The sequence below is a fragment of the Mus caroli genome, chromosome 10 (genome assembly GCF_900094665.2).
Source record: "Mus caroli chromosome 10, CAROLI_EIJ_v1.1, whole genome shotgun sequence".
Taxonomy (NCBI): Eukaryota; Metazoa; Chordata; class Mammalia; order Rodentia; family Muridae; genus Mus; species Mus caroli.
The window spans coordinates 29,900,918-29,927,113 of NC_034579.1; the positions used below are offsets into that span (position 1 = coordinate 29,900,918).

Sequence of the window (26,196 nt, forward strand, 5' to 3'; positions counted from 1 at the left end):
TNCGCACCACGATGTACAACGTCCACAAGCAGCCTAAGTTCAATTCCCAACCATCACATGAAGGATCACAACCATCTATACAACTAAAGTGTGTACTCATATACATAAAAGAAAGAAAGAAAGAAAGAAAGAAAGAAAGAAAGAAAGAAAGAAAAAAGAAAGAAAGAAAGAAAGAAAGAAAGAAAGAAAGAAAGAAAGAAAGAAAGGAAGGAAGGAAGGAAGGAAGGAAGGGAAGAATGAAAGGAACATATGTCAGTAAAATAAAAGCCAGAACCTTCTCTGCTAAAAAAAAAAAAAAAAAAAAGAACAGATGCTTTTGAAAGTGCTTACCTAACCATGTCCAGTGATGTAAGGATTAGACGACAGACAATCCCCATCCTGCTCAGCCGCAAGCCTACTGTGTGAGCTTGAGCAAGTCACTTAGTCTGCTGGAACCTCTCTCTCTCTCTCTCTCTCTCCCCTCTCTCTCTAATTGCTGTTAGCCTGATATCCACATTATTTTATTTTTATTTCCTCAGCTGAACTCTGGGTTTAGCCAACTTCACCCAATTGTGGTGAGTGCAGCTACCAAAGCCTCCCTCACAGTGTCCACATTGTCTGGTTACTGTCTGTATATTCCTCCTTTCTCTCTCTCTCTCTTTCTTTCTTTCTCTTTCTTTCTTTCTTTCTTTCTTTCTTTCTTTCTTTCTTTCTTTCTTTCTTTACTTTTCTTTCTTTCTTTCTTTCCTTTTCTTTCTTTCTTTCTTTTTCTGTTTTTTTTTTGTTTTTTTGTTTTTTTGTTTTTTCGAGACAGGGTTTCTCTGTATAGCCCTGGCTGTCCTGGAACTCACTTTGTAACCAGACTGGCCTCGAACTCAGAAATCCGCCTGCCTTTGCCTCCCAAGTGCTGGGATTAAAGGCGTGCACCACCACCGCCCGGCCTGTCTGTCTGTATTTCTAACTTCTTGGCCTTGAACTGGTGCTGCACATCAATGTTAGGAAAGTTTCTACCATTGGGTCAGGGTTAATGTGATGATTTCTCTGGGATTCCATAGAGACCAATTATAATTTGCCAGTGTAATTAATATATCCCAGTATTTCACACAAATAAATTTTCTTTTCTTTTTATTTTTTATTAGATATTTCCTTTATATACATTTCAAATGTTACCCCTTTTCCTGGATCCCCCCCTCAGAAGAAAACCCGACTATCCTGTCTTACCTCCCCCTGCTCACCAATCCACCCATGCCCACTCCCTTGTTCTGGCATTCCCCTACACTGGAACATCAAGCCTTCACAGGACCAAAGGCCTCTCCTCCCAATGATGACTGACAAGGCCATTCTCTGCTATATATGTGGCTGGAGCCACGGGTCTCGCCATGTATACTCTTTGGTTGGTGGTTTAGTCCCTGAGAGCTCTAGTGGTACTGGTTGGTTCATATTGTTATTCCTCCTATGGGGCTGGAAACCCAATCGGCTCCTTGGGTCCTATCTCTAGCTCGTTCATTGGGGACCCTGTTCATGGTTGACTGAGAGCATCCACCTCTGTATTTATCAGGCAATGGGAGAGCCTCTCAGGAGACAGCTATATCAGGCTTCTGTCAGCAAGCACTTGTTGACATCCACAATAGTGTCTGGGTTTGATGACAGTATATGGGATGGATTGATCCCCAGGTGGGGTAGTCTCTGGATGGCCTTTCCTTCAGTCTCTACCCTAAATTTTGTCTCTGTCTTTCCTCCCATGAGTATTTTGTTCCCCCTTCTAAGAAGGACTGAAGCATCCACACATTGGTCTTCCTTCTTCTTGAGCTTCATGTGGTCTGTGAATTGTGTCTTTGGTATTCTGAACTTCTGGGCTAATATCCACTTATCAGTGAGTGGAATCCATGTGTGTTCTTTTGTGATTAGGTTACCTCACTCAGGAGGATATTTTCTAGTCCCATCCATTTGCTTAAGAATTTCATGAATTCATTGTTTTTAATAGCTGAGTAGTACTCTATTGTGCAAATGTACCACATTTTCTGTATTCAATTCTCTATTGAGGGACGTCTGGGTTCTCTTCAGCTTTTGGCTATTATAAATAAGGCTGCTATGAACATATTGGGGCATGTGTCCTTATTACATGTTGAAACATCTTATGGGTATATGCTCAGGAGTGGTTTACCTGGGTTGTCAGATAGTTCTATTCCATTGATCTACCTGTCTGTCCTTGTACCAGTACCATGCAGTTTTTATCACAATGCTCTGTAGTTTATTACACATGCTCTGTAGTACAACTTGAGGTCTGGGACGGTGGTTTCCCCAAAAGTTTTTATTGTTGAGATAGTTTTCTTTTTCTTTTTTCTTTTCTTTTTTTATTTTTCTTTCTTTTTTTTTTTTTGATTATGAATGTGTGCCTTTATTTCTAAGAGCAAGGTTCACTGTTTTCATCAAATTTCTTGATGGGTAAAGTCAAAAGGATTAGTGAAGCGGGCTGTGGTGGTGCTTGTCTTTAATCCCAGTACTTGGGAAGCAGAGGCAGGTGGATTTCTGAGTTCGAGGCCAGCCTGGTCTTCAGAGTGAGTTCCAGGATGGCCAGAGCTATACAGAAAAACCCTGTCTTTTTTTAAAATTAGGTATTTTCATTTACATTTCTAATGCTATCCCAAAAGTCCCCCATACCCTCCCCCGGACACTCCCCTACCCACTCACTCCCATTTCTTGGCCCTGGCATTCCCCTGTACTGAGGCATATAAAGTTTGCAAGACCAATGGACCTCTCTTTCCTAGGCAAATGGATGGACCTGGAGGGCATCATCCTGAGTGAGGTAACCCAATCACAAAAGAACTTACATGATATGTACTCACTAATAAGTGGATATTAGCCCAGAAACTTAGAATACCCAAGATACAAGATACAATTTGCAAAACACATGAAATTCAAGAACGAAGAGCAAAGTGTGNACACTTTGCCCCTTCTTAGAATTGGGAACAAAACATCCATGGAAGGAGTTACAGAGACAAAGTTCAGAGCTGAGATGAAAGGATGGACCATCTAGAGACTGCCATACCCGGGGATCCATCCCATAATCATCCTCCAAACGCTGACACCATTGCACACACTAGCAAGATTTTGCTGAAAGGACCCAGATATAGCCGTCTCTTGTGAGGCTATGCTGGGGCCTAGCAAACACAGAAGTGGATGCTCACAGTCAGCTATTGGATGGATCACAGGGCCCCCAATGGAGGAGCTAGAGAAAGTACCCAAGGAGCTAAAGGGGTCTGCAACCCTATAGGTGGAACAACATTATGAACTAACCAGTATCCCCAGACCTCGTGTCTCTAGCTGCATATGTATCAGAAGATGGCCTAGTCGGCCATCTTTGGAAAGAGTTAGTTTTCGATATCCTGGATTTTTTGTTATTCCAGATGAATTTGCAAATTGCTCTTTCTAACTCTATGAAGAATTGAGCTGGAATTTTGATGGGGATTGCATTGAATCTGCAGATTGCTTTTGGCAAGATGGCCATTCTTACTATATTAATCCTACCAATCTATGAGCGTGGGAGATCTTTTTATCTTCTGAGACCATCTTCAATTTCTTTCATCAGAGCCTTGACATTCTTGTCTTACAGATCTTTCATTTGCTTAGAGCCACAACAAGGTATTTTATATATTATTTGTGACTATTGTAAAGGGAGTTGTTTCCCTAATTTCTTTCTCAGCCTGTTTATCCTTTGAGTAGAGGAAGGCCACTGATTTGTTTGAGTTAATTTTATATCCAGCTGCTTTGCTAAAGTTCTTTATAAGGTTTAGGAGTTCTCTGTTGGAATTTCTGGGGTCACTGAAGTATACTATCAAATCATCTGTAAATAGTGATATTTTGACATCTTCTTTTCCAGGTTGTATCCCTTTGACCTCCTTTTTGTATCTAGCTGCTCTGGCTAGGACTTCAAGTACTATATTGAATAGATGGGGACAAAGTGGGCTGCCTTGTCTAGTTTCTGATTTTAGTGGTATTACTTCAAGTTTCTCTTCATTTAGTTTGATGTTGGCTACTGGTTTGCTCTATATTGCTCTTACTATGTTTAGGTATGGGCTTTGAATTCCTGATCTTTCCAAGATTTTTAACCTGAAGGAATGTTGAATTTTGTCAAATGCTTTCTCACCATCTGATGAAATGATCATATGGTTGTTTTCTTGAGTTTTTTATATAGTGGATTACATCAATCGATTCCTGGATATTGAATCATCCTTGCATCCAAGGGATCATTATGGATGGCCATTTTGACATGTTCTTGGATTCGGTTTGCAAGAATTTTATAGAGTATTTTTGCACCAATATTCATAAAGAAAATTGGTCTGAAGTTCTCTTTCTTTGTTGGGTCTTTGTGTGGTTTATGTATCAGAGTAATTGTGGCTTCATAGAATGTATTGGTTAGCGTTCTTTCTGTTTCTATTTTGTGGGATAGTCTGAGGAGAATTGGAATTAGGTCTTCTTTGAAGGTCTGGTAGAACTCTGCACTAAACCCATCTGGTCATGGACTTTTGTTGTTGTTGTTAGGAGACTATTAATAACTGCTTCTATTTCTTTAGGGGTTATGGCACTGTTTAGATGGTTTATTTGATCCCGGTTTATCTTTGGTACCTGGTATCTGTCTGGAAAATTGTATATTTCATCCAGATTTTCCGTTTTGTTGAGTATAGGCTTTTGTAGCAGGATCTGATGATTTTTTAAGATCTCCTCAGTTTAAGTTGTTATATCTCCCTTTTCATTTCTGATTTTGTTAATTAGGATACTGTCTCTGTGCCCTCTGATTAGTCAGGATAAGGGTTTATCTATCTTGTTGATTTTCTCAAAGAACCAGCTCCTGGTTTGGTTGATTCTTTTTATAGTTATTTTTGTTTCTAATTGGTTGATTTCAGCCCTGAGTTTGATTATTTCCTGCTGTCTACTCCTCTTGGTTGAATTTGCTTCTTTTTGTTCTTGAGCTTTCAGATGTGCTCTCAAGCTGGTAGTGTACGCTCTCTCCAGTTTCTTTTTGGAGGCACCCAGAGCTATGAGTTTTCCTCTTAGGACTGCTTTCGTTGTGTCCCACAAATTTGGGTATGTTGTGGCTTCATTTTCACCGAATACATTTTCTTAATCCATGAAAAGTGCAGTGTGTTACCCTGAAACTTTGATCTCAGGCTCAAAATCTTAAACTCCAATATACTACACTTGTTGAAAATGCCAGAGAGAAAACAATCATATTCTTTTATAGTACAAAATGAAATTTTAGCTTAATTAAATAATATGAGCAAGGATTTTGGGGGTGATATAAAATCAATAAAATAATTGAAAATTATGGTCCCAGGAAGCAATGTAAGTAATGCCCCCTAGCAAGGGAGGAAATGTATATAGTGAATATGGGAAGCAGAAGGCCCTCAAAACTTTTTAATCCTTTAATACAGCTCCTCACGTTGTCATGACTTCAACCATAAAGTTATTTTCCCTGATACTTCATAACTATAATTTTGCTGCTGTTATGAATGGTAATATAAATATCTGTGTTTTCCAAAAGTCTTAGGTAACTTCCATGAGAGGGTCATTTGACCCCAAAGGGGTCATGGCCCATAGGTGGAAAATCACTGCTCTAGGTCAAAAGATTTGGTGGGGGGACACACTCCAGAGAGGAGTCTGCATAGCAGACAAATACTTTTTCCAGGCTAAATTATTTTTAATTTTAAAAAGACATTTAAGACTACAGTTCAATCTACATGAAAAGCTTACAGTAAATCACACCAGCACATTTTTAAAATCCTGCTTCTGATCTAAACATTCAGAACTTTCATCACCAAATCTGTGCAAAAAATCCCAACTTTTTGGAGTCTCTCATTCCTATGCTGCTTTAAGTGGGGATAGCCCTGGGGCTATAGACTGCCAAGGCAATTGATGTATGAAGATTGGAACTCCAGCCCAGCAGTAGAGCATTGATTTACATGCCTGGGACCCTAGGTGCAGTCTCTACTGCCAGCAATAAGTAAATAATGGATTAAAATAGAGGTCTTTACCCAAAAGCAGTCATTTGCTGCCTTAACAGGAGCATTGAAGTCTGGCATTATATAGCATTTTTGCATGAACATGCCATGGATTGGAAAGGCTCAGCAGTCCTTATTGGAATTCTCGGAGACAGGACACAAAATCTATTCAATGGTTCCAACAAGGAATTCTAAACATAAAAAATTTAAACTGTATATAGGGATTGGCTACCAAGGAAGGAACAACGCATACTAAAGAATCTAGGGGTAAGAAAGAATATACAAAGAAGGGACACATTTTGAAGGAAAAAAGCCTGAAGCTCAAATCTGATTGAAGGAAGAAAGATCAGACCATAGACAGTAAAGAAGTTTCCTGGGTATCCAGGCTGAGACTGATGGTGACAATGGTGCATATTTTTTCCTATGAAGACATGAACAGACATATGTCCACTCTAGATATCATCCAAATGCAACTTTGTGAAACAAGCAGTTTATTGGGCTGCCTTACAGGGGCATGGGTAAGAGGTTTTCCATAGGAGCATGGATGACTTGGGCAGCTATGTCATGAAAAGCTTGCCCTAGCATAGGTAATGATTCACAAAGCCTGCATCAGTGGAGTTCCCTGAATGACTTGCAGGCAGCTACACTACTGAAGGATGCAGCCACCATACACAAGATGACTTCTGCGCGCTTGTGGCTGTTAGACAAAATCATCCTGTAGGAAGTCCTCCATGGAGTGCAAGTGATCTGAGGCTGGTACATTAGAAAGGGTGGGCATCCAATGCACTGCTAGTTACTAAGGCAGGTGCAAACCAAAAAAGGATGGTTCAGAGAAGGTGTCTCTCCATCTGTTACTATAGCATCTTCTACTTGTAATGGAAGGAAGCTTCTATGTTCTAGATGGGGCATCACAGAGCAGTTAAGAATGGCATTTGTCTTATAACCAATACAGAGAGCACGGGCCATTCTGATGACTATTTCTATAACCATTGCTATGGCACTTTTTTACTTTTGTGGCTTTACATTTTACCTCATCTCACCTGCTTTTGTTTTGTTGTTTTTATACTCTGACTGCTTCATGGTTGTCTAGGCAACTCAAGCTGGGTTGTAGAGGAGCAAAGGGAGCCATATTTTTTTTTTCCTTTTCCCAGAGGATGCCACTGAAAACAAGTAGAGTTAGAAGGAGCACTATTCTCAGTCAGTAAACTTTTCTTCAGATTAAGGATTTTTTTAGTGAACATTGTGGAATTTGTCAAGTACACCCACTGCCTCTGGTTTATGTGAATTTCTTCACTGTGATAACCAATTCTCTCTCTAACTCACTGTCTTGACTATTATTTCCAATGTCAACTTTATTATTGTTGGAGGTGCTACTACATGGTCAAATGGCCAAGAACCCCAGGATATTGCTGACCAAATCTGCTCTCTGTAATCCCAAGGACATGACATACAAGCCACGGTGGCAGATTCTGTCCATAAAAAGTCTGATATGAGCTCTTGGCTCAGCCTTAATGAAAATGTGAAGGCCTCATAGACTTTTAAGTCATGCTCACCTTCTAAAGTACCCGTTGGTTTCATGGTGACAAAAGGATAAAATTCAGTTTGTTGGACAAAAGTTATATATAGTGTCAAGATAAGTAAGCAAAGAGCCACCTTAGAAAGGAAACAGAACATGTGATTCTGTTCCTTAAATCCTTCTATTGTGAAAAGTGAGCAACATAAATATACCTTTGCATCTAAAATGTTTTTTAACTATTTGATTCTTTGTGAATATCACATTTTGCACCCCTGTCCCTTCATATCCACCTCTGCCATTGCAACCTCCCAAAAGAAAATAAAAACAAAACAAACAAATAAATAAACAACAACAACAAATCTCATTGTGGAGGCTTTGGTGTGACACCTTTACTTACAAATGTTCATTAAAATGAATCATTGGTCTGGTTCAGGCCTTTTGCTTCTGCTATACTATCAATACTGGAACCTCTCCAGGACCTTTCTTGGATATCCTGTTTCCTTGGGTCTTGGAGATCCTACAGCTTTGGGTCTGTAGGACCATCTCTTTTACACACACCAGCAGTTCCTAGATGAGGTAGATATTGGGTGGACCAACTCAGATTCTTGGATTTAAGTTGGTCAGCTTGCCAGCTGTCTTTCACCCACACCACCAGAGCAAGCTCTCCAACACTACCCTGGCTACAGCACCCAATGCTGCATCTGGCAAGGGACAGCTCTCTTGCTCTCAAGACCTCCAGCCAGTTCACCAGCACCCATGTCAGCAAGACCAGCTCTACTGTGCTGAGCAGGTTAGATGCATAGGCATGCTCTCTCAAGTGCTGCAGAAGGTGAGAGGCTAGGATAGCTCTCCTGCTTTCACAACCTCAGGGCCGGCTCACCTGTCCCTTCTTCATCAGGGCCATCTTTATTGTGCTGCCCAGGTTAGGCCTAGGGTCCTCTCTTCAGTGCTGCAGCTGGTGAGGGATGGAGGGCATCTCTCCTGAGTCTAAAGTTTTAGCCAGTCTGAGAAATACAATTATTTTACAGTTAATCTTCCAAATTTTTTCTATTGATTAGTTTCATTTGTATGTATTTCAATTCCCCATCTTCCTATAACAAAAATGTATTGAGGATTATATAAACTGCTGCCATAGTGGTCATGCTAATAGTCCTTGCTCCTCAGCAGTCTGAGGTGGGAGGATGCCCTAGGCAGGGAAGCTAGGCTAGGCATCAGTGTGAGATTCTGGTCAAAGAAAATAGCTTCTGAAGATATGACAGTGCATGTAAACTTTGTTTGATCTGTATTTTTCCAGTGCAATCTTTCCTTTCTAGGCAATCTCATTTCTCTGTTATATGAGCAAGCTTATTAAATGGAGAAAATTGTCCAACATTGCTATATTTAGCCTGCTCTGCCACACAGTATAGACTTTATTAGGTGTTATTAATGTGAACTCAGAAAAAAAATTTTTTTAAATCACACATATATGCAGGGTATCCTTTTCTCTATTTTGTCCAAACACACAGAGAAATAGAGCTATGGTCTACATTCATCTATAGTTGAAGATTACCACCTTTTCCTATTCTACCTTAGCTCCTACCAAATGAAGAAGAATCCTATGATCCAAGCATGTTTGCTACATTGAAAACCCAGTGTTCCAGATATATCTGGTAGTTCATAGGAACAAACCACAGAAGCAAGACTTAAACTACAGCAGAATCCAGGACAGGAAAGTATCTGATTCTCATTAAACAATAGACAGTGAATTCATCTTGATAATTTCATCAAAATGATTATTTTTACCACTGCCTATCCATATGACTATGGAAAGTTTCAGAAGAGAGATATTCAATACTCTACTCTGAGATCAGCTGCAACTGCAAAATGTAAACATTAAATAGGTAATTAACTAATTATATTTTCACGTTATTATGAGAAATGTTTGAAATGCATCCTAAAACTTATCATGGAGCCAAAATGCTGTAGATAGACTCCTTCAGTTGCCAGCACTAGGGTTTGTCTCAAGGTTTCCTGAAGTATATTCTGAGGTGTAATATTAATCCCCAAGAAGATCAGAATTGGAAAACTGCTCCATCAGTCTCATCAGGCCTCTCTGGACTCCCTGTTGCAGTCTCTTTCCATTTTGGTGACTTTCTGCTAGTTACTTGTTTCTTCTTGCAGGTAGCTTCTAATATTTTCTTGGTTGTTTTGTTTTGTTTTGTTTTGTTTTGTTTTGTTTTGTTTTGTTTTGTGGTTTTCCTCTCCATGCCTCTAGTGCTACACAGGATTCTCTGTCTTGTATATTTTGCCCATTTTTAAAATGTGTGTGTGTGTTAAGTGGAAGTTAGAGAACAACTTCAAAGAGTTGGTCTTTTCCCTCTGTGAGTTCCAGGTTGAATTCAAGCTACTTTCTGAGCAAAAACCACTCTTTTCTCTAAGTCCTGTTTGTCTTCTGCCCAATCAGCCATTCACTGTAACTTTCTCTGTGTATCATATGTTTGTAGTTCTGAGAAGAACATTTTAATCTGCCCACTCATTAGGAACCTTCTGGATAAAGTTTTTATGTTAGATCATTTTCAGATCCTCTAGAGAAACAAGATGGACTGCCAGGCTCTCAAATGCCCACGGCAGCCTATTAATCGTGGCCACTATGGCAGGGTCATGAGACAGAGCATGCCATCATGGGAATCCCTCAGAAATAATTCTTGAGTATTAAAAACATTCTGAGATTTACAAAATGGTGCAAAGTCATTGGTTCTTCCTGCCCAGGAAAATAGTCAAATATAACTCTTACCTTCTCAGAACCCTCTGTTCACTTTATTCATTTCAGAAAGGCTAGACTTGGCAGGGACCATTAGTGCATCAGGCTCCACTTGTACTTACTATGGGTATTGCAGTAGAAAGAACTGCCTGCCTTAAGTGTTTTACAGATAATAATTCAGTAAGTAAATCTTAAAAAAAAAATGCTTCCCCTAGGAAGCAGTCCAAGTGAGACTGCATTGTTTGTTGAAAGTCAGTATTAAGTATTAGGACTATTAGTGAGAGTGGACAGACATTTCTCAGAATACAAAGGGAAACTTTGATAACAGAGAGGCAGACAACCCCCATAGGAAAGTGATGTTGTGATGGAGGAGACAGGTTGGGTATTCTTTTGAGTTGAGGAAGGAAGCAAGCGTGAAGCAAACATGCAAACTTGCCCTTGTCATCTAGTTCTATGGGGCTTTTCTTTTGTTTCTCCCCCAACCTCATGTAAATGTTTCCAGTCCTTTCTGTGGGCATTCTGTGTTTTTACAATAATGTTGCATGAGGTGACCTGATTTTTTTATGTGAATAGGAAATCTGCCATAAAATGAATTTGAACCAGATTTCTCAAGACTGAGACATTTCTCAAGACTGAGGTTTATTTTCTTTTTAAATTTTTCTGTTTTATAGAGAAATGCTTTTTGTACCTTATGTTTCTGTATTTTACTTACTCTCCATTCTTCCTCTTCTTCTTCTTCCTCCTCCTCTTCTTCTTAGTTATATTTGTCTTCCTTCTTTTTTAACATTTTTTATTATTTACCCTGAATTTTTAAAAATTATTTACCCTGAATGCTAGCATAGTTCACCATGAAAACTTCTGTAGCTTTCCCAGCTACACTGTGTTGCCACCACAGCACTGCCAAGGGCTAGCAGTGGCCAGCCTCTGGACGGTCTTCCTTTTGTCAGGATAGAAATCTCTATTTCCCCTTTACAGCCACTTTCTATGCCCTCTTAACTGCCTATTTTGTGCACACACGTATACACACACATGCAGGTACACGTACACACACATGTACACATATACATACACACATGCACACTGCACTTACACCTTCCTTTACAACGTATCCTAAGTTATCTGTTTAAAAAATGTAGTCAAAAGAGTGCAATGGAGAACCAAAAATCTGTAAGCAAGGCACCGTGAAACCCACAAACTAGACCACTCCATGGATAGAAAGAAAAGTTTATTGGAGGACACAAACTGCTGGAGAAGAGAGGACAGCACCCTGCAAGAAAAGATTTGTTGATTTTATTAGGACAGGCAGTAGCAGAGGGCAGCTGCAGGCCAGAAGAGTCTGGGAGTTTGCATGGGGACTTTGATCTGTGGCCGGCTGGTTTGGTTAATTTGACTTTGTCCAAGGGGGTTAGTTATTAGGGTATAGATAAGGAAAGTAATGGCCTGCCCAGTGAGATTCCTGAGAAATTCTGAGTTTAGGTGTCTATTTACCGGATAGCAAACCTTCTGTTTACCAGTCAGGGTCCTGCCTGGGCTGGACTCTGCTATCACTTTACTACTGTCATCATTACTACCATTTGGGGTCACTTTGGACCCAACAATATGTCTCAACCCTTTTGTTTCTGCTATTCTATTTGTTAAAATCTCTGACTGTACTATAGAACTGATATTTGTTGATTGACCTATTCCTGGACCTCATCTGAGCAAGGAGTGCATCACTGTGACTGCCTATCTGTCCACTTCTCCAGGTGATAAAACCACTCCCATCTTCTAAAGGGGACTCTGACTCCCCCACGTTATTTCCTAGGGCAGAAATAAACACAGGACATGTCCAAGGAGCCTACTCAGAAATACTCATCCTGGAGACTCAATGCTCTGTCCAGGACAAGCTGTTAATGAGAAGGATAGGAAGAAGAGGCATTCTTATTTCACAGAATTTACCCCAAATACTAAACTACTTAGATGCTTTGCCACTATCTTATACAAGAATAATTTTTAGAAATTATATGCTGTTTTCTGTGCTTCTCATACAGTCAAAGACTGGAAAAAATGAGGCAGTGAAATAAATGCCAAGAGTTCTGAGTTTAAGATGCAGGCAGTCCTTATATAGTACATGGAGCTGAGGGCTTGGGTGGGGAGGCCAAGCAGAAAGGCCGTTTGTTAATACAGAGAGTCTGGAGAGACATGCAATATGGAGACTCACAACAAATTGAGTGGAAACTGAAGACCAGGCCAGAGACAGCAATTCTCAGCACAGTGCAGGCAAAGCAGGAATGAGGGCCAAAGCATCATCAGTGCCACATTTTAAGCCTGGACTGGATTCATCACTTCCTCTAATTCTTGAACTGGAAAAACTGGATGCTAATCAGATTACATTTAAGCTTGACATCTTAAATGTAAATGCAAAGCCTAACTCATAACCTAAAGCAGAAGCATAATGAACGGTTTTTATTTCTTCTGTTTCTTTTTCTTTTTCATCTCACATATATTAAAATAAGTGGGAGCCCTTGGTAAATGGGAATTAAATTCCACAGAAGTCAAAGCCCCACATAGCACAGCATTCCAGAGAAGGCTGGCATCTGACTTAGCTGAATGTCAGGCCATTTTCCTACTTAACATTTTTGGGCAGAAAACAAAGGAGTAGAAATAAATTAAAAGGAAAGAAAAATTTTTGTGGTTATAAAATTTCTAATATTTCAAAGATGATAATATTAACAGTCAAACAAACTCATAAAATAGTTTAAGAATTTTTACTATTTGGACTGGAAATATGGTAGATTTGTTATTTTTAAAAAGAAACTTTAAAAATATGTAACCACGTAAATAATTTCTCGCATTAAGTAGGAAAAAACTGTGCAATATAATCTAACACATAGATGATCTGTTCTGTTCTACAGGGCTGGACAGAAGAGAAATGTGGGAAACTGCTTCTTGTGGAAAGTGTGTGTGTGTGTGTGTGTGTGTGCGTGCACGCGCGCACATGTGTGCATGCAGCCCCTGAGGGCTACAGATTTTAGAACTCTTAGAGATAGTTCTTACAGACTGGGGAAGAACCCAGAGATATGTTAGCAGCTTTTGTTAGTGTTCCAATATGAGGAAGAGGTACCTTCAGGGAAATGATCCTTAAATTTTAGTAATTATGTTTGAGAACAATGTTTTTCCTTTAGTCATAGAGAAGTAACCTGTTAAGGCTTGATGGTCAGTGGATTCTGAAAGTCCCTAAACAAAACTCGGGTTTCCTTTCACTTTACTGGCAATTATCTGTCCTCTCTTTCTGCTTGTGGTGAGGTTTTACAACAAGAAGTTAGGTCTCCTCCAGGCATCTTCTCTCCTTGACACTATTACTATGTATTACTACTCATTCAGCAGACAAGTTTAAATGCTCCATGTCATCGTATGTAAACTAGGCTGCCTCATTTTGCATAGAGACCTCTTAGTTTTATTCATTTGTTTAGTGTGTATATTATAGGAATGTGTAGATGAATGTGTATGCTTATTCATTTGTGTGCATGGGTGCATACTCGCCTATAAGCATGTATGCCAAGGCCAGATAACAATGTCTCCGTCATTCCTTAAGAGTCATCAGCCTAGGTGGATGTGGTGGCATATGCCTTTAATCTCAGCATTCAGGAGGCAGGCAGATCTATGAATTTAAGGGCAGCCTGTTCTACAAAGTGAATTCCAGGACAACCAAGGCTACACAAAGAAACCCTGTCTGGGGCTGGGCAAGTTGGGGGAACAGACACGAGGACAGAGAACCACACAAAAAAAGAGGCATCAGGCTTCTTTTTCCAGAGATGGTCTCTCATTGGCCTGAATCTGGTAGCTGTACCCAGCACAACTTGAAAGTAGCCTGGGAGCCTTCTGCTTGTGAATTGTATCTAGTGCCAGGAAACATTCTTGGGAAATGGGCTCTAAACCAGCTTGGGAGCCATGCTTAATTACAGTTAATGTTAGAAATTATTTGAATTATGGGACACTCAATTTACATTGGAGAATATATCAGTTTGAGAAGAAACACCCATGCTTGTAGGCATGCAATGTTAATACAGAAAGATTAAAAACAATATCCTTCAGGTTTCCAAGAAGCAGCATTGAGAGTATGTGCTGGGGATGAGAATACAGGGGCAAGACAAGGCAGAGGACAAAATGAGGGTAAATAAAACAGTGAACAATGAGCATCTCTCTGCAGCCCCTTCTTGACTATCTCTAAGTGTTTACTAAGACCTCGAAAGCAGATTGAACCCAGCCAATAACCATGCATTTCTTGGGTTGGGCCAAAGGCAGAAGCAGTTCTAGAAAAGTAGCTTATTTGCAGGAAGCTGAGGAGTAAGGAAAAATCACTGGGGCATATCTCTGCCTCCCTCTACCTCCGGGCCTTTCTATATTCAACAAGCTTATACTCAGGTTATGGATGCCCTATCCAAGGATATCCAAGATGACAAGCCAGCAGCCTGTACTTTTTGCTTACTAAGAAGAAGAGCTGATACTCCTACTCTTAACAAGTCACCTTGAGATGAGTCAGGTTCTCTTCCTGACTTCTGGTCCTATGGAGTGCTATTTTATGCAGGAGGCAAACAAGCTGAAGACATCTTATCTATCCCCTCAAAAGCCTTGGAGGGGATGGGTGGAGACTGGGAGAGCAAATTGGTATGTTCTTTAGTGTCCAGAGGGTACAGGTCTCTGGAGGTGGGAAAACAAGATGGCCTGTATTGAGAACTTTGGAAGTATGGCAGTTTGTTATTGCAGGTGGGGCTATCTAGAAGGAACCTCAAACTTAGGGAGCTTGTGTAAGGAACTTTCTGAAAGGAATGGGCTTGGGAACAGCTCACTAATATGTGTTTATAAGTCACACAGTCTGTGGCCTTTGTTATAGTAGCCCAAAGAAACTAAGACTTACCTATAACACAGCAGACAACATGCCCTGGACCAGAAATTTTAGTGGGGATCCATAAAAATGATTTTCAATTTTAAAACCAGAAAAAAATGGATTTTTTGTGAAAAACTACTTTAATATACAATATTAACATACTTGTCTTTATATCAATGCAGTCTTGTATGTATGCCTTATGTGATTGTCTTTTGAATGTAGAAATTGTCCTGTGATGGTATAAGTGCCTCTCACCCACAGCAGTTATGTGGCAGCCCTCTTCCAGGCAGACTTTCAGAAATTGGGGAAAATGCAGCAACCTCTGATTTTTAGACATTATATTCTTCTTTCAGTTTAGTGAGTCTTGGGAATAGAGGTATTCTATAGAAAGGAATGTTAATTAAATGGCAGAATTCCTTCCAACTTAAAAGGTGTTGGATATATTTCTGAAAGGTTCCTGATGGCCACTATGTGGATACCACTGGGCACAGACCTCTCCCAGAATAGCATGACAGATGCTTACAAATAGTGGCAGACCATCTTGCCAGACTCTGAGGGCTGAGTTATAAAATCTTAAGAACTTGGATCAACTGTTGGACCTCCTGGACACAACCCTCCACCAGCTCAAAGTGTCTGTCACCACTTAGCATCAATCAGTCTGAGCACATCCAGGCATTGCTCTTCAAGGCTTCAGAACAGTTTCCCACTGTGTTATCTTTCCCACTGTATTATCTTCCAAAGAAGCTCTGATGGTGAGAAAAGGCAGAGGGCTCAGGTTGTCATGGAAACAACAGAAAACTCAACTCAGAATGAGTGTGCCACTAGATATCTGAGCCAGGATTGGTAGATGATTCACAAACTCTGGGCAGTACCCACAAGGATCATTGTTGTTTCTTCCTCTTGCGGGGTTTGTTCCACACCATCATCTACCACTTTGTGGAGGGTGCTGTAGTGCTCACGGTCTTGGTGGAAGGAGTGTAGCTCGGATGCAGCCTCCCAGGCACTAAATGAGGGCATGGGAAAGGGATCTGGCTTCTTGTTTTCAAAAAAGCATTTGAGGTTCCTCTCACTTAACTTGTTAGCACATTCCAGGAGTTTGTTTTCCAGTTGCTCCTTCTCCCTTTGTGCATATGTCTTCCAAAAACTCAGCTGCAGATAGCTGACTTTAGATCTGCAGCGTGCATAACAAGTGGTCAGCAGGGAGAGGAAGGACGCCGAACAAATCAGGCACCATCCTAGGATCTTAAGAGCAAAAGAAATGTTGAGGACACAGGAAAGCAAAATGGCATCTAGATAATGTTACCCCATAGTCATTACTGCCTTCACATTTGAAATTATTCATCTTAACTTTAAATGCTTTTTTGACAGTCAAAATAGAGAACTCAATAGTCATTTTCTACTCAACATTACTGCTATGCAAAGGAAAAACCAGAAGGCTGACAAATGGGAAGAATGATTGTTCAATAACTTCCTACTAAAGTACATCAAGATAGCATTAGTAGAAGAAAGAATTCTTTCTAATGAATCATGGTGGTCATTTGAATGAATGATCAGTTTGCTAGACAGGTGTCCAGGTGTTGATCAGTGCGTGCACACACTGCTGAGTGACTTTTCCCATGTGACTTTTTTTGTAGAGAGCAGCAGCCACTCTCTGGGTCCCAAAATTTATTGCTCACAGTAAAGAAGGAAAAGACATAATGCAGTAATGAGCTGAAGCTATAAGAATTTAAAGCCTATCTAAAGGTTGAGAGAGAGAGAGAAAAGGATGGGGTCATTCCAAACTTTAAAGATTATTTGTTCTTAATTTCTAAAATTAGAAAAAGTGAACTATTTTTTAAGTAGGTATGGTCCTCTTTTTAAAAAAAAGTCTACAGATAGCATATCTTCTAAATTTGTTGCTCTAGATTAACTTTTCATAATTTGAATTAATTTTAGCAAAACAAATTTAGCTAACATTTTTCTTTTTCTTTTTCTTTTTTTTCTTTTCTTTTTTCTTGTTTTGTTTTGTTTTGTTTTGTTTTGTTTTGTTTTGTTTTTTTGAGACAGGGTTTGTCTATATAGCCCTGGCTGTCCTGGAACTCACTTTGTAGACCAGGCTGGCCTTGAACTCAGAAACCCACCTGCCTCTGCCTCCCGAGTGCTGGGATTAAAGGCGTGCACCTCCACACCCAGCTGCTAACATATTTCTTGAAAGCATCTTCTGATTTTAGTTCAAAGGACCCTTAGCTCATGAGCTTAGTTGACAACAAAAACAATAATCTGCACTAATGATGGGTCCACTCAGGTCAGAGATTTAGCTTTAACTCAGTGGTTCCCAAATTCTGGCCCAGAAGTAGGAATACCAAAGAGTCTCAGCCTTTCTATAAATGCCATTCCTCAGGTCAAACACCCAAATTTCTTCTCACCATGGGTAATACTTCCTGTCTCTACTATAATATTAAGGTTAGCCATTTTAGAAAGGGTATTTGGGGGAAGCTGGGCAAGAAGTTAACCAGTTCTACCTGTTATCTACCTGTTTTCAAACATCTCTTTCTGTTCTACAATAACCAACTGGGGCACAGTCAATACTGTGTGAGAGCCTTCCTCCTCTTCTTCAGTCACCAGTAGGCTTGTGGTTGACTCCCTCAGACCTTCTTCTTTCTTTCAGCATCCCCTTCTTCCCTATGACTGGGCCCTTGTGTAAAATCCATTCTCCTGTACCTGAGATAATCCTGATGAGTTAGAAACTATATGATCAGCTTCATATTCTTTTCTTTTTCACCGGACTGGTGAGTCTTGTCCTCCTTCCAGACTCCTCACAGCCCCTAGAACTCTAGCTAGAGTGTGGTGATTGAGCCCATCCCAGCCCCTATTTCTGCCCTATTTGTCTCTTCCTCCAAATCCTGACAGTTTTCTCACCTTGGAACGTTCTAAAAGCTTTATGATTATGTCCATTATCTCTAAATAAGTTCCCACAATAGGTGCTATTGTACCCTATTATGAGAAAATTGGGGTTCAGAGTTCTATATCACACAGCTGGGGAGTGGCAGCATCAGGATTCAACACCTGCTGACTCCATGACTGAGCTCTTTCCACTACTCCATCCACCTTCCTTAAGAGCAGAGATTCATCCAGCTGGGTTTCGTGTTGCTCTGCCCCACCCATGAATGAATGCACTTTTCCACCTCCACCCACATGCCAATTATTGTTTTGGACTGTTTGATGCCTCCTGCTGTCTGAACCTCATCGTCAGCACCTGCTATTGCTATACCTCCCTCAGTCACATCTCTTGGGCATCCTCCTGTAGGTCCTTCTCATTCTACCAGAGTTATCAACAGGTCTTCGTGTTAGATCTAAACTATGCCTGGGTGTGCATGCTTTCTTTGAGCTTATATTTAAAGAGGAGCTTACACAGTGAAGAGTGTTTGGGATTGGCGCCGGCTGAATGGAGCTGGTGCCTACAGAGGTAAGCCATGTGTCATTCACACTATCATAACATTAGTAATGAATACCTTCCTTCAACTGAAGATGGAAGGCACTTAGAGTAGCCTGACATGTTCCATCTAACCTATGCTTTATGAACAAAACAAAGGAGTTTATTTAGGGAAACTCTTTGACTTACTAGCTTATGGAGAATATAACCTTACTAGTAACCATCCTATACTGTAGAAGCCAACTTTGCTTTGATGTGTTTGCTTTAAGGGCAAGCCCTTGAAGAAAAAGTAAAATTAGTATGTGCCTGTGCATTTATCCAGAAACCAACACTATTCCTGAGAAAGGATGGCTCTTTTGATTTACTCCTACCTCTTTTGGCCCCCAAAATAAGAAATCAGCTTCACTGCAAGACTAGGCTAGGACGATGCACCTGGATCTGTGTTCAGATACTTGGCAAGATAACAAGTTCCTTCACTGTATTGATTAGTTGAAGCTGGAAATTACTGCCCACAAGGAAAACAATTCTCCAAATTCTGAGCTTCTAAAGTAGCATGAGAATTTACTTAGTCATACAGCACAGAGAGCAAAAGCCATAAACTGCCCCAGGGAATGTGGTCACACTTTACCAAAGACCATTTAAAGACTGATCAGTCCCATCTTATTCGGGGAACTCTCAATCTTGACAGCACTCAGGCATAGAAATACCAGTTACCACTGGGGTTACTCAAGGAAATCTCTATGCTAATTATACCACAAGAGACTTTGAAAAGTGGTCACTGATTTGGCTCAGCTATATTTCAGTGGATGAATAAGATGTGTCTGTGTTTTCTGAGACATCGGCTTGAAAATAAATAATTGATAGGAGACAGTAGTGCTTAATTACAGCTCAGGTTTAGCACTCAGTGGATGACATTGTGTTCTGCATTATTTACAGAGTCAACCCAGAGAGATAGTTTTGAGCACTTAAGTATTTACATATGCATAACCCAGAGGATATTTTCTCTTTGGAAATGGAGACTACACAATCCAATCAGCAATTTTACTGAGCCATCTTGTCCCTAAAAAGCTTTTCCTGAGATTCTCTTAATGCTACATCATGTTCCGATTTCCACTTAGTGTCAAAGTATCCTGGCAAGACTCAGACTCTGACTGATGAAAGGAAGCCAGAGAAGTTCCCACTAGGAGCAAAAGGCATGTTTTTCCTTACCTGAGACTGGGCCTGCAGGGATAGCCTTACTTCTTCACTCTCCATAGCGGCCATGCTACTTTTACCACAGGAGACTTTGTGCAGTTCTTCCCAGCACTCTTTGGGCTTGCCCTTGCAAATCATCTCCAGGAGCCTTGTGCTTCTTGTCCCGCTCATAGCACATTCATAAAACGTCCCATTAAGCAAAGCCACAGAGAGCCACATCACCGGAGCCACCAGTGAACTCAGTATGATATGGCCCAGGACGTAGAAGAAGCGGCAGCAGCGTCTCCTGGGAAAGATTTTTTTTGGGTTCATACAGCAGCCAGTGAAGAGTCTCCATGCCTTGTTATTCAGAAAGAATCCAAGGATCAGTAACACCCAGGCAGGGGCAAAGAGAAAAACCAGCCCATAGGCAGTATTCTCAACGCTGCAGGGGCACTTAAATGCCACCAAGGAGAAGAGACGTTCGCTACCCACCGTGAGCAAAGCCATGAAGCTGTAGCCAATAGCTGTTTTTTGGTTAAGAAAGAATTTTAAAATGCTCTGAAAGGCATCCATGTTGGAGACACACACACACACGAAGAGGGAAAGACGTTTGCCTTGGTTTTAACACAGCAACTGTGGCTGAGGCTGAGGGTGGAGCTCTTTCAAAACAGCAATCCTGCTCAGTCTGCATCGAGCCAGATAAGAAAACAAATGTCATTCCCCAGGAATGCTTTATTTCCCAACAACGTTCAGATAATGCCTCCTACTGGTGGTTGCTGACACTTGAGGATAGCCAAAGACATTGAAAAGTAAACGCAGTTTCCTTCTAATAGTCTTTGCGCGTGCTTTTGATTCCAAATAGAAAATGCTCATACAAATTATAAGTATAGAAATTGTCCAGTGGGGGGCTCAGTGCTTCTAGAAATGTGTTTCAGCCACTGACTGGTAGCCAAAGCCAGTCTCCAGACCCAGTGTTTCATGATCGGTTTCTTCTCTTGCTCTGTGCCCTAAGATTTAGTAGACAGGGCTTCTGACTTCCTAAAAGGGTTTTCTTTATTAGAGACTTGAAACATATGGGGTGGGGTTTTTAGAAGTCTAATAACTACAGGGGCTTTTAGAGAAAAGGAGACATCCTCGTTTCTCTTCGTGTAACGTCCTGATTCACATCATGAAAGGCTTTGTTTTTCTTTTTCTTTTTGGTGGGAGGGGAGGTCACAAAGAAAATCTTTCTAAAACAGATGCCAAACCTGAATTAGGATATCTTCGGGGCTCCAAACCACCCACACACTTGGTCATCTGGACCATCGCTGAACCTCGGCATGGTGTTTCATACCAGAACGTGTTTCTGTCTAAAGGTCCTCTGCCCCTTTTACACCCCACTCTGTTCACTTAGCAAATGCTAGCTGACTCCAGGTTGTTTTCTAGGACTGAACTTAGTGTCACGTGTAGATCAGAAACTCACTCAGAAGTTTGATTTGCAGGTAGCTACTGAATTTGCAACGTGGTAGGATTGTGCAAGATAGGCAGTCCTCCTGTCTATTCAATCAACCAATGAGCACATGAATGAACATTTTTGTACTTCACATTATAAGTGATTTAAGAAAATTGCTTCCATTTCTCTCCTACACTGCTCTTAATTTAAACATTAAGTTAATTCACACCTCTGAATGACGGCAGCACATCCAGTTGTCAGATTTCCATGAGTAAGCGTAAGAAGCTTCGCCTAGGTGTTTTCTGAAAGGTTTTGGATTAGGAGTCAAGCAAGTAAAAGGCTACAGTCTTTGCTGTTATATTCGTACTTCTCTAAAGAGCAGATTATACATTTGTGAGAGTTATGGCTTAGAAGAAATAGAGGGGCCAGCAAGATGGCTGTATGGGTAAAGGTGCTTTTCACTAAGCCTGACTACCTGATCACTAGCCTCAAAACCCACACAGTACAAGGGGAGACCCAGCTTCTAGTTGTCCTCTGACCTTATGCCATCCACACAGGCATAGACAAGCTAGCAAGCAAACAAATGTGAAATGTTTCAAAACGAAGTGAGTCCTAAACTGCTTAAGCACAGCTTGAAAACAAAGGCATAAGGAAGAAAAAGGAGAGTGAAGGAGGCTAAGGTTTCTTGTTTCTAGGTTGTAGGGATTTTTGAGCCTGTACCACAACAGCCACTTTTGAAAACTCAATTATCACACATTAATGTTGTCCCCACCACTTTCTCTTGCTCCTCCTCGAAGAGTTGACATCCACAGTATGATTATGATAATTTTGTATGTCCAAAAACATGTTCTTGGGCCTAGTCTGCCCAAAGCATACCCTCCTTAGACAAGTGATCACCTGTTGTGGAACATGTGCCCAGGGTCACTTCTAACTCTGAATTCTATGTTTTACTATGATCAGTGTGGCACATTTCATGCTGCTATGTTGATGATTAATGATATTTTTTGGTTCTCAACATCCTAAAGCCTATGTGTTTTCTATGAGGGTTATTGAAAAACATTTTGTTTGTCTGTTTGGATTGGTTTAGTTTGACTTGGTTTGGTTTTTGAGACAACAGACCTCTATGTAACAGACTTGACTCCTGGAACTCTATAGCCCAGGCTGGCCTTGAAGTCACAGAAATCTACCTGCCTTTGCCTCCCAAAGGCTGGGGTGTGCTAGCATGTCTGGCTAGAAATAATATATTTTACAAATTGTATTGTTCCACAAACATCAGCACTTTAGGATAGTCTATAAAAATAAAAAATAATTTAAAAGTCGCACATGGCATAAGGTCAGTAAACGGCAAAGATAACTGTGAGCCCAGACATCCTGACTGCCTGCTCAGCTTGGCAAGCTCAACACTGCTGTGATGCTATTGGCTTGTCTGAATAAGCTTCTGTTGAGACTAAGTGCTATAATTTTCTTTCTGTTTATCAGGTTGCTTTCAAGATGTACTTGGGAATTACACCAAGTGTGACCTGCCACAATTCAAGCAGAAATGAATTTTCCCTGATTCTACACAAGAATCCACTGGCAGAGTTCATAGAAGAGCTGCCTGCTGGGCGATCTGCACTGTGCTACTGCAACTTGCTCTGTGGGATCATCAGAGGGGCCCTGGAGATGGTAAAGCATGTGTTTCATCATGGCTTGCATGTTAGCCATCCAGGGCTGTCCTCAATGTGTAACAACTTCAAATGAATGCACAGTCTCTAAAGATGGGAAATCCTAGACCAAGTAAGGCTTGTTACTACATGCCAGTGATCTCAGCGACTTGGGAGGTGAGGCAGGAGGGTCAGGATTGTAAGGCCAAGGCCAACTCTGTGCTGCAGAAATTGAATTCAGCCTCCTCCTGGGCAATTCAGTAAGATCCTATATTAAATTCTTAAAAATGAAATGGAACACTGAGGAGTTTGCTGAAGAAAAAGAAAAAAAAAATCTGGGAGATGGCTCAGTACATGCCATTTAGCTGAACAACCTGACCAGTCTTTAGAACGCACATCAGGCAAGGGCAGAGCTGATTCCAGCAAATTGTCTTGTAACTTTCATTCATACTGTACTGTACATGTGCATGTGTAAACATGCACACACTGAATTAATTAATTAAAAAAAAAAGAATTCCAGGAGTCGAGAGCACTTCAGGTAGCTATGGCTGATGATCTCTCGGAAACCGAATTTACATGCAGCCTCAGCTGGAGCCCTTTTAGACTTGCTGATGCTAGAAAAGCTATTCACATCTTCACTCTGCCTCAGTGCCTTGCAGGCCACTGTGCAGAGTCTACATAAAGTTCCTTACCACACAGACCTCTTTGTAGATCTAATCACAGCATGGCAGTCTGAGCTGCCAACCTTGGTGCTGTGTGGGAGGAGAATAGAGAGTGTATGTGTTACAAGAGACATAGCTCAATGCAGGTCATTTCTGAGGCTGACTTCCACAGCTGAGTTATTCCTTGGATTAGCTGAGACAGTTATTAACATCCATAAAATGTCAGGCACTAAACTTGCAAAGATGGATGAAATACACAACCTTTTGCTATACATAGAGAATCTCCTGTCTAGTTCAAGAAGTCATATGCAAAGAACTGTGATAAAAGGCTGGTGCAGGGGTTGGGGGATTCTAAAGTAAGAGAGAATCCATAGAGTCATGAATGAAACTCTGAACTGGCTTTTTGAAGGAACAATAGTAGTTAGGTGAAGGGTTTGGTAAGAAGAATAGGATAAAAACAACACAGGTAGAAGGATCAGACTGTTCAAAGACTTCTCAAAATGAAAGAACCAGACTACAGTGGGAAAGTCTTAAATTCTTTAATGGTAAAAGAAGGGATCCACATGACAAGCCTAGAAATCCAGTCTTCTATGTTGAAATATCAGAGTAGATGCAGATTCCTAACCAAGGAAAGGAAAGTTTGAAGTTTGTGTTCTAGATATCACATTCCCTTGTCAATCAGTAGGGTGTACATGGAAGGGAGAATGCTGAGGGAGTGGGGAGAACAGATGATGCTGGTGACCTTGAGTGGAATCAGAAGAAATCATTGACAGTAGTAATCAAGAGGCGACACACTGAGACAGTATGTTTCAAGGTAGAACAAACCAAACTCAGGTGTCATGTGGGTGAAAAGGTCAAAGTGGAAACAAGAAAGATAGAAAAATAACCTTCAGCTTTCTGAACAACCCTTAGGAATAAAGTTACACTATTAACCAGTAGAACAAAACTAAGATGGTTGATTGATAAAGGAGAATGAGCTCAATTTTGAACCTGATAGTACTGATTACAGGTGTTTGCTGCAATGCCTTGCCCAGGTAATTTTTATGTGACTGCAGAACATTACTGAAGAGACATCAGTACAGACAGAAATACCTAAGGAGAATCTGTATAGCAGGAAGAAAAGGGAGCATGAATAGAACGCTAAGAAAAGGCACAGTAGCGTGACGTTAAACAGAGCACACAAAGACTATGAAGAAAATAAATAAATAAATAAAGAAAGAAAGAAAGAAAGAAAGAAAGAAAGAATAAAGGCTAAAAGTTCTCAGAAGTAGGAAAATGCTACAGAGCTCTAGAGTCACAGAAACCAGGAAGTAGAATATTCCAAGATTAACAAGACCAACTCAAGCCGTTAATAGCACTTACCAAGGCCTGGGAGAGGACCTTAGTGGAGGGTGTGATGAAGAAAAGAGGAGGGAGAAGAGAATCTGTCAGACTGGTGAGGTGGTGGCAGATGATGCAGAGGCAACAGCCAACAGTCTTGTTTTTGGGAGTTTCTTTGTTTTTTGTTTTTGTTTGTTTGGTTGGTTGGTTTTGTTGTTGTTTTAGGATCTTCTCTATTAAGATGGTAAGGGCTAGTTCCTAATCATTCTAAATCTGTATTGTTGACCTACTCCATAAGTATCCATAATGTAATTTTATTTGTAGGAATTAAGGAAGGGATTTTGTAACTGATACCCCCAAAGTATAAGACAATAGAGATAGTAAATCTCATGTGTTCTCTGTGCAGATCCTCCATAATAAACCTTAAACTGTGTTAAATTTGATCTGCATCAGTAGACAGTAAGAAAAAGGAAGAGAATAATTCTAGGAGGTTACACTGAAAGGGCTAACCATCTATCTAAAACAAAAAATAGCATAAAGAAGTGTCTAGCCTTCATGGGTAACTGTTAACCTTCAAGCTGACCGCAAATGTCAGAAGTCATGTGGAATCACATGTCCAGTGAACTTCAGCATGGTCTTTGTGTTTCTTTAATGGATTTTCTGTTATATTTTCTAGGACATAAAAACCATATGGAAGAACACATCAGAGATTAAGTATAAGCCCTGTATTTTGCAGTAGAATCCACTCATTTTTATTGTATGGTGGGTGACAAAGCTTTACACTCTCTGTGAACCAGATAATCTGACACTTGGAGGCCTGTGGTTTAGAACATATAGCCTTATTGCCTATTAGTTCTTTATCTGAGATGAGTGTGTCAGGTAAGATTCAGTAAATATTAATTCATTGCCTGCTAGACCCAGGAGTTTTTCACTTACTACTTTCTTCTACTGGCTACCCTCACTCATTTATCTTCTTTATCCCAATGACTAAAAATAATTCTGATCAGATGCTCTATTGAAAATAGGTCAGCAATATCATGCTGCTCTTACATGAACACGTTTTAATGAATAGAGAAGCCCTTGGGCTTACTTCATTGTCTGGGAAATGGGAAATGTTTTCAAGTTGAAAAGAAAGCCTAGCCATCAAATATTCATGTCTGTTGTAACTCAATATCTAATTTTATATTTATAATGTATTTAGTCAGTATTTTTCAAAGCTCTCAAAGCCATAAGCAATTGCTAAATGTTGTTAGAATAAGCGATTATATTGTTTAGCTAATGACAGAATGAATGTCTTATGGAAAATCAGCTTGAGAGGAATCTTATAAGGACTCACTTCTCTGAAGTTTCTCTTGGCCAACTACCCAGAGTAAGGTCTATCTGTGTACTGGCTATTTTTGTGTCAACTTGACACAGCTGGAGTTATCATAGAGAAAGGAGCTTCAGTTGA

At 40.4% G+C, this 26,196-nt stretch overlaps 2 protein-coding genes across 2 annotated transcripts in view; one reads left to right on the forward strand and one right to left on the reverse strand.

Annotated features, from left to right (window-relative positions):
- Trappc3l (trafficking protein particle complex 3 like) overlaps positions 1–26,196 on the forward strand; it is a 45,485-nt gene that overhangs the window by 17,299 nt on the left and 1,990 nt on the right. The window contains exon 4 of the mRNA XM_021175098.2: positions 22,601–22,786. Coding sequence (XP_021030757.1) covers positions 22,601–22,786 — 186 coding nt within the window. The remainder of the gene's footprint in view (positions 1–22,600; positions 22,787–26,196) is intronic.
- On the reverse strand, positions 15,223–20,349 carry Calhm5 (calcium homeostasis modulator family member 5). The gene is made up of 2 exons (XM_021175097.2): positions 19,723–20,349; positions 15,223–16,343 (listed from the first exon to the last, which is right to left on the reverse strand). The coding sequence occupies exons 1-2, from the start codon at positions 20,260–20,262 to the stop codon at positions 15,954–15,956; spliced, it is 930 nt and encodes a 309-aa protein (XP_021030756.1). The 5' UTR covers positions 20,263–20,349; the 3' UTR covers positions 15,223–15,953.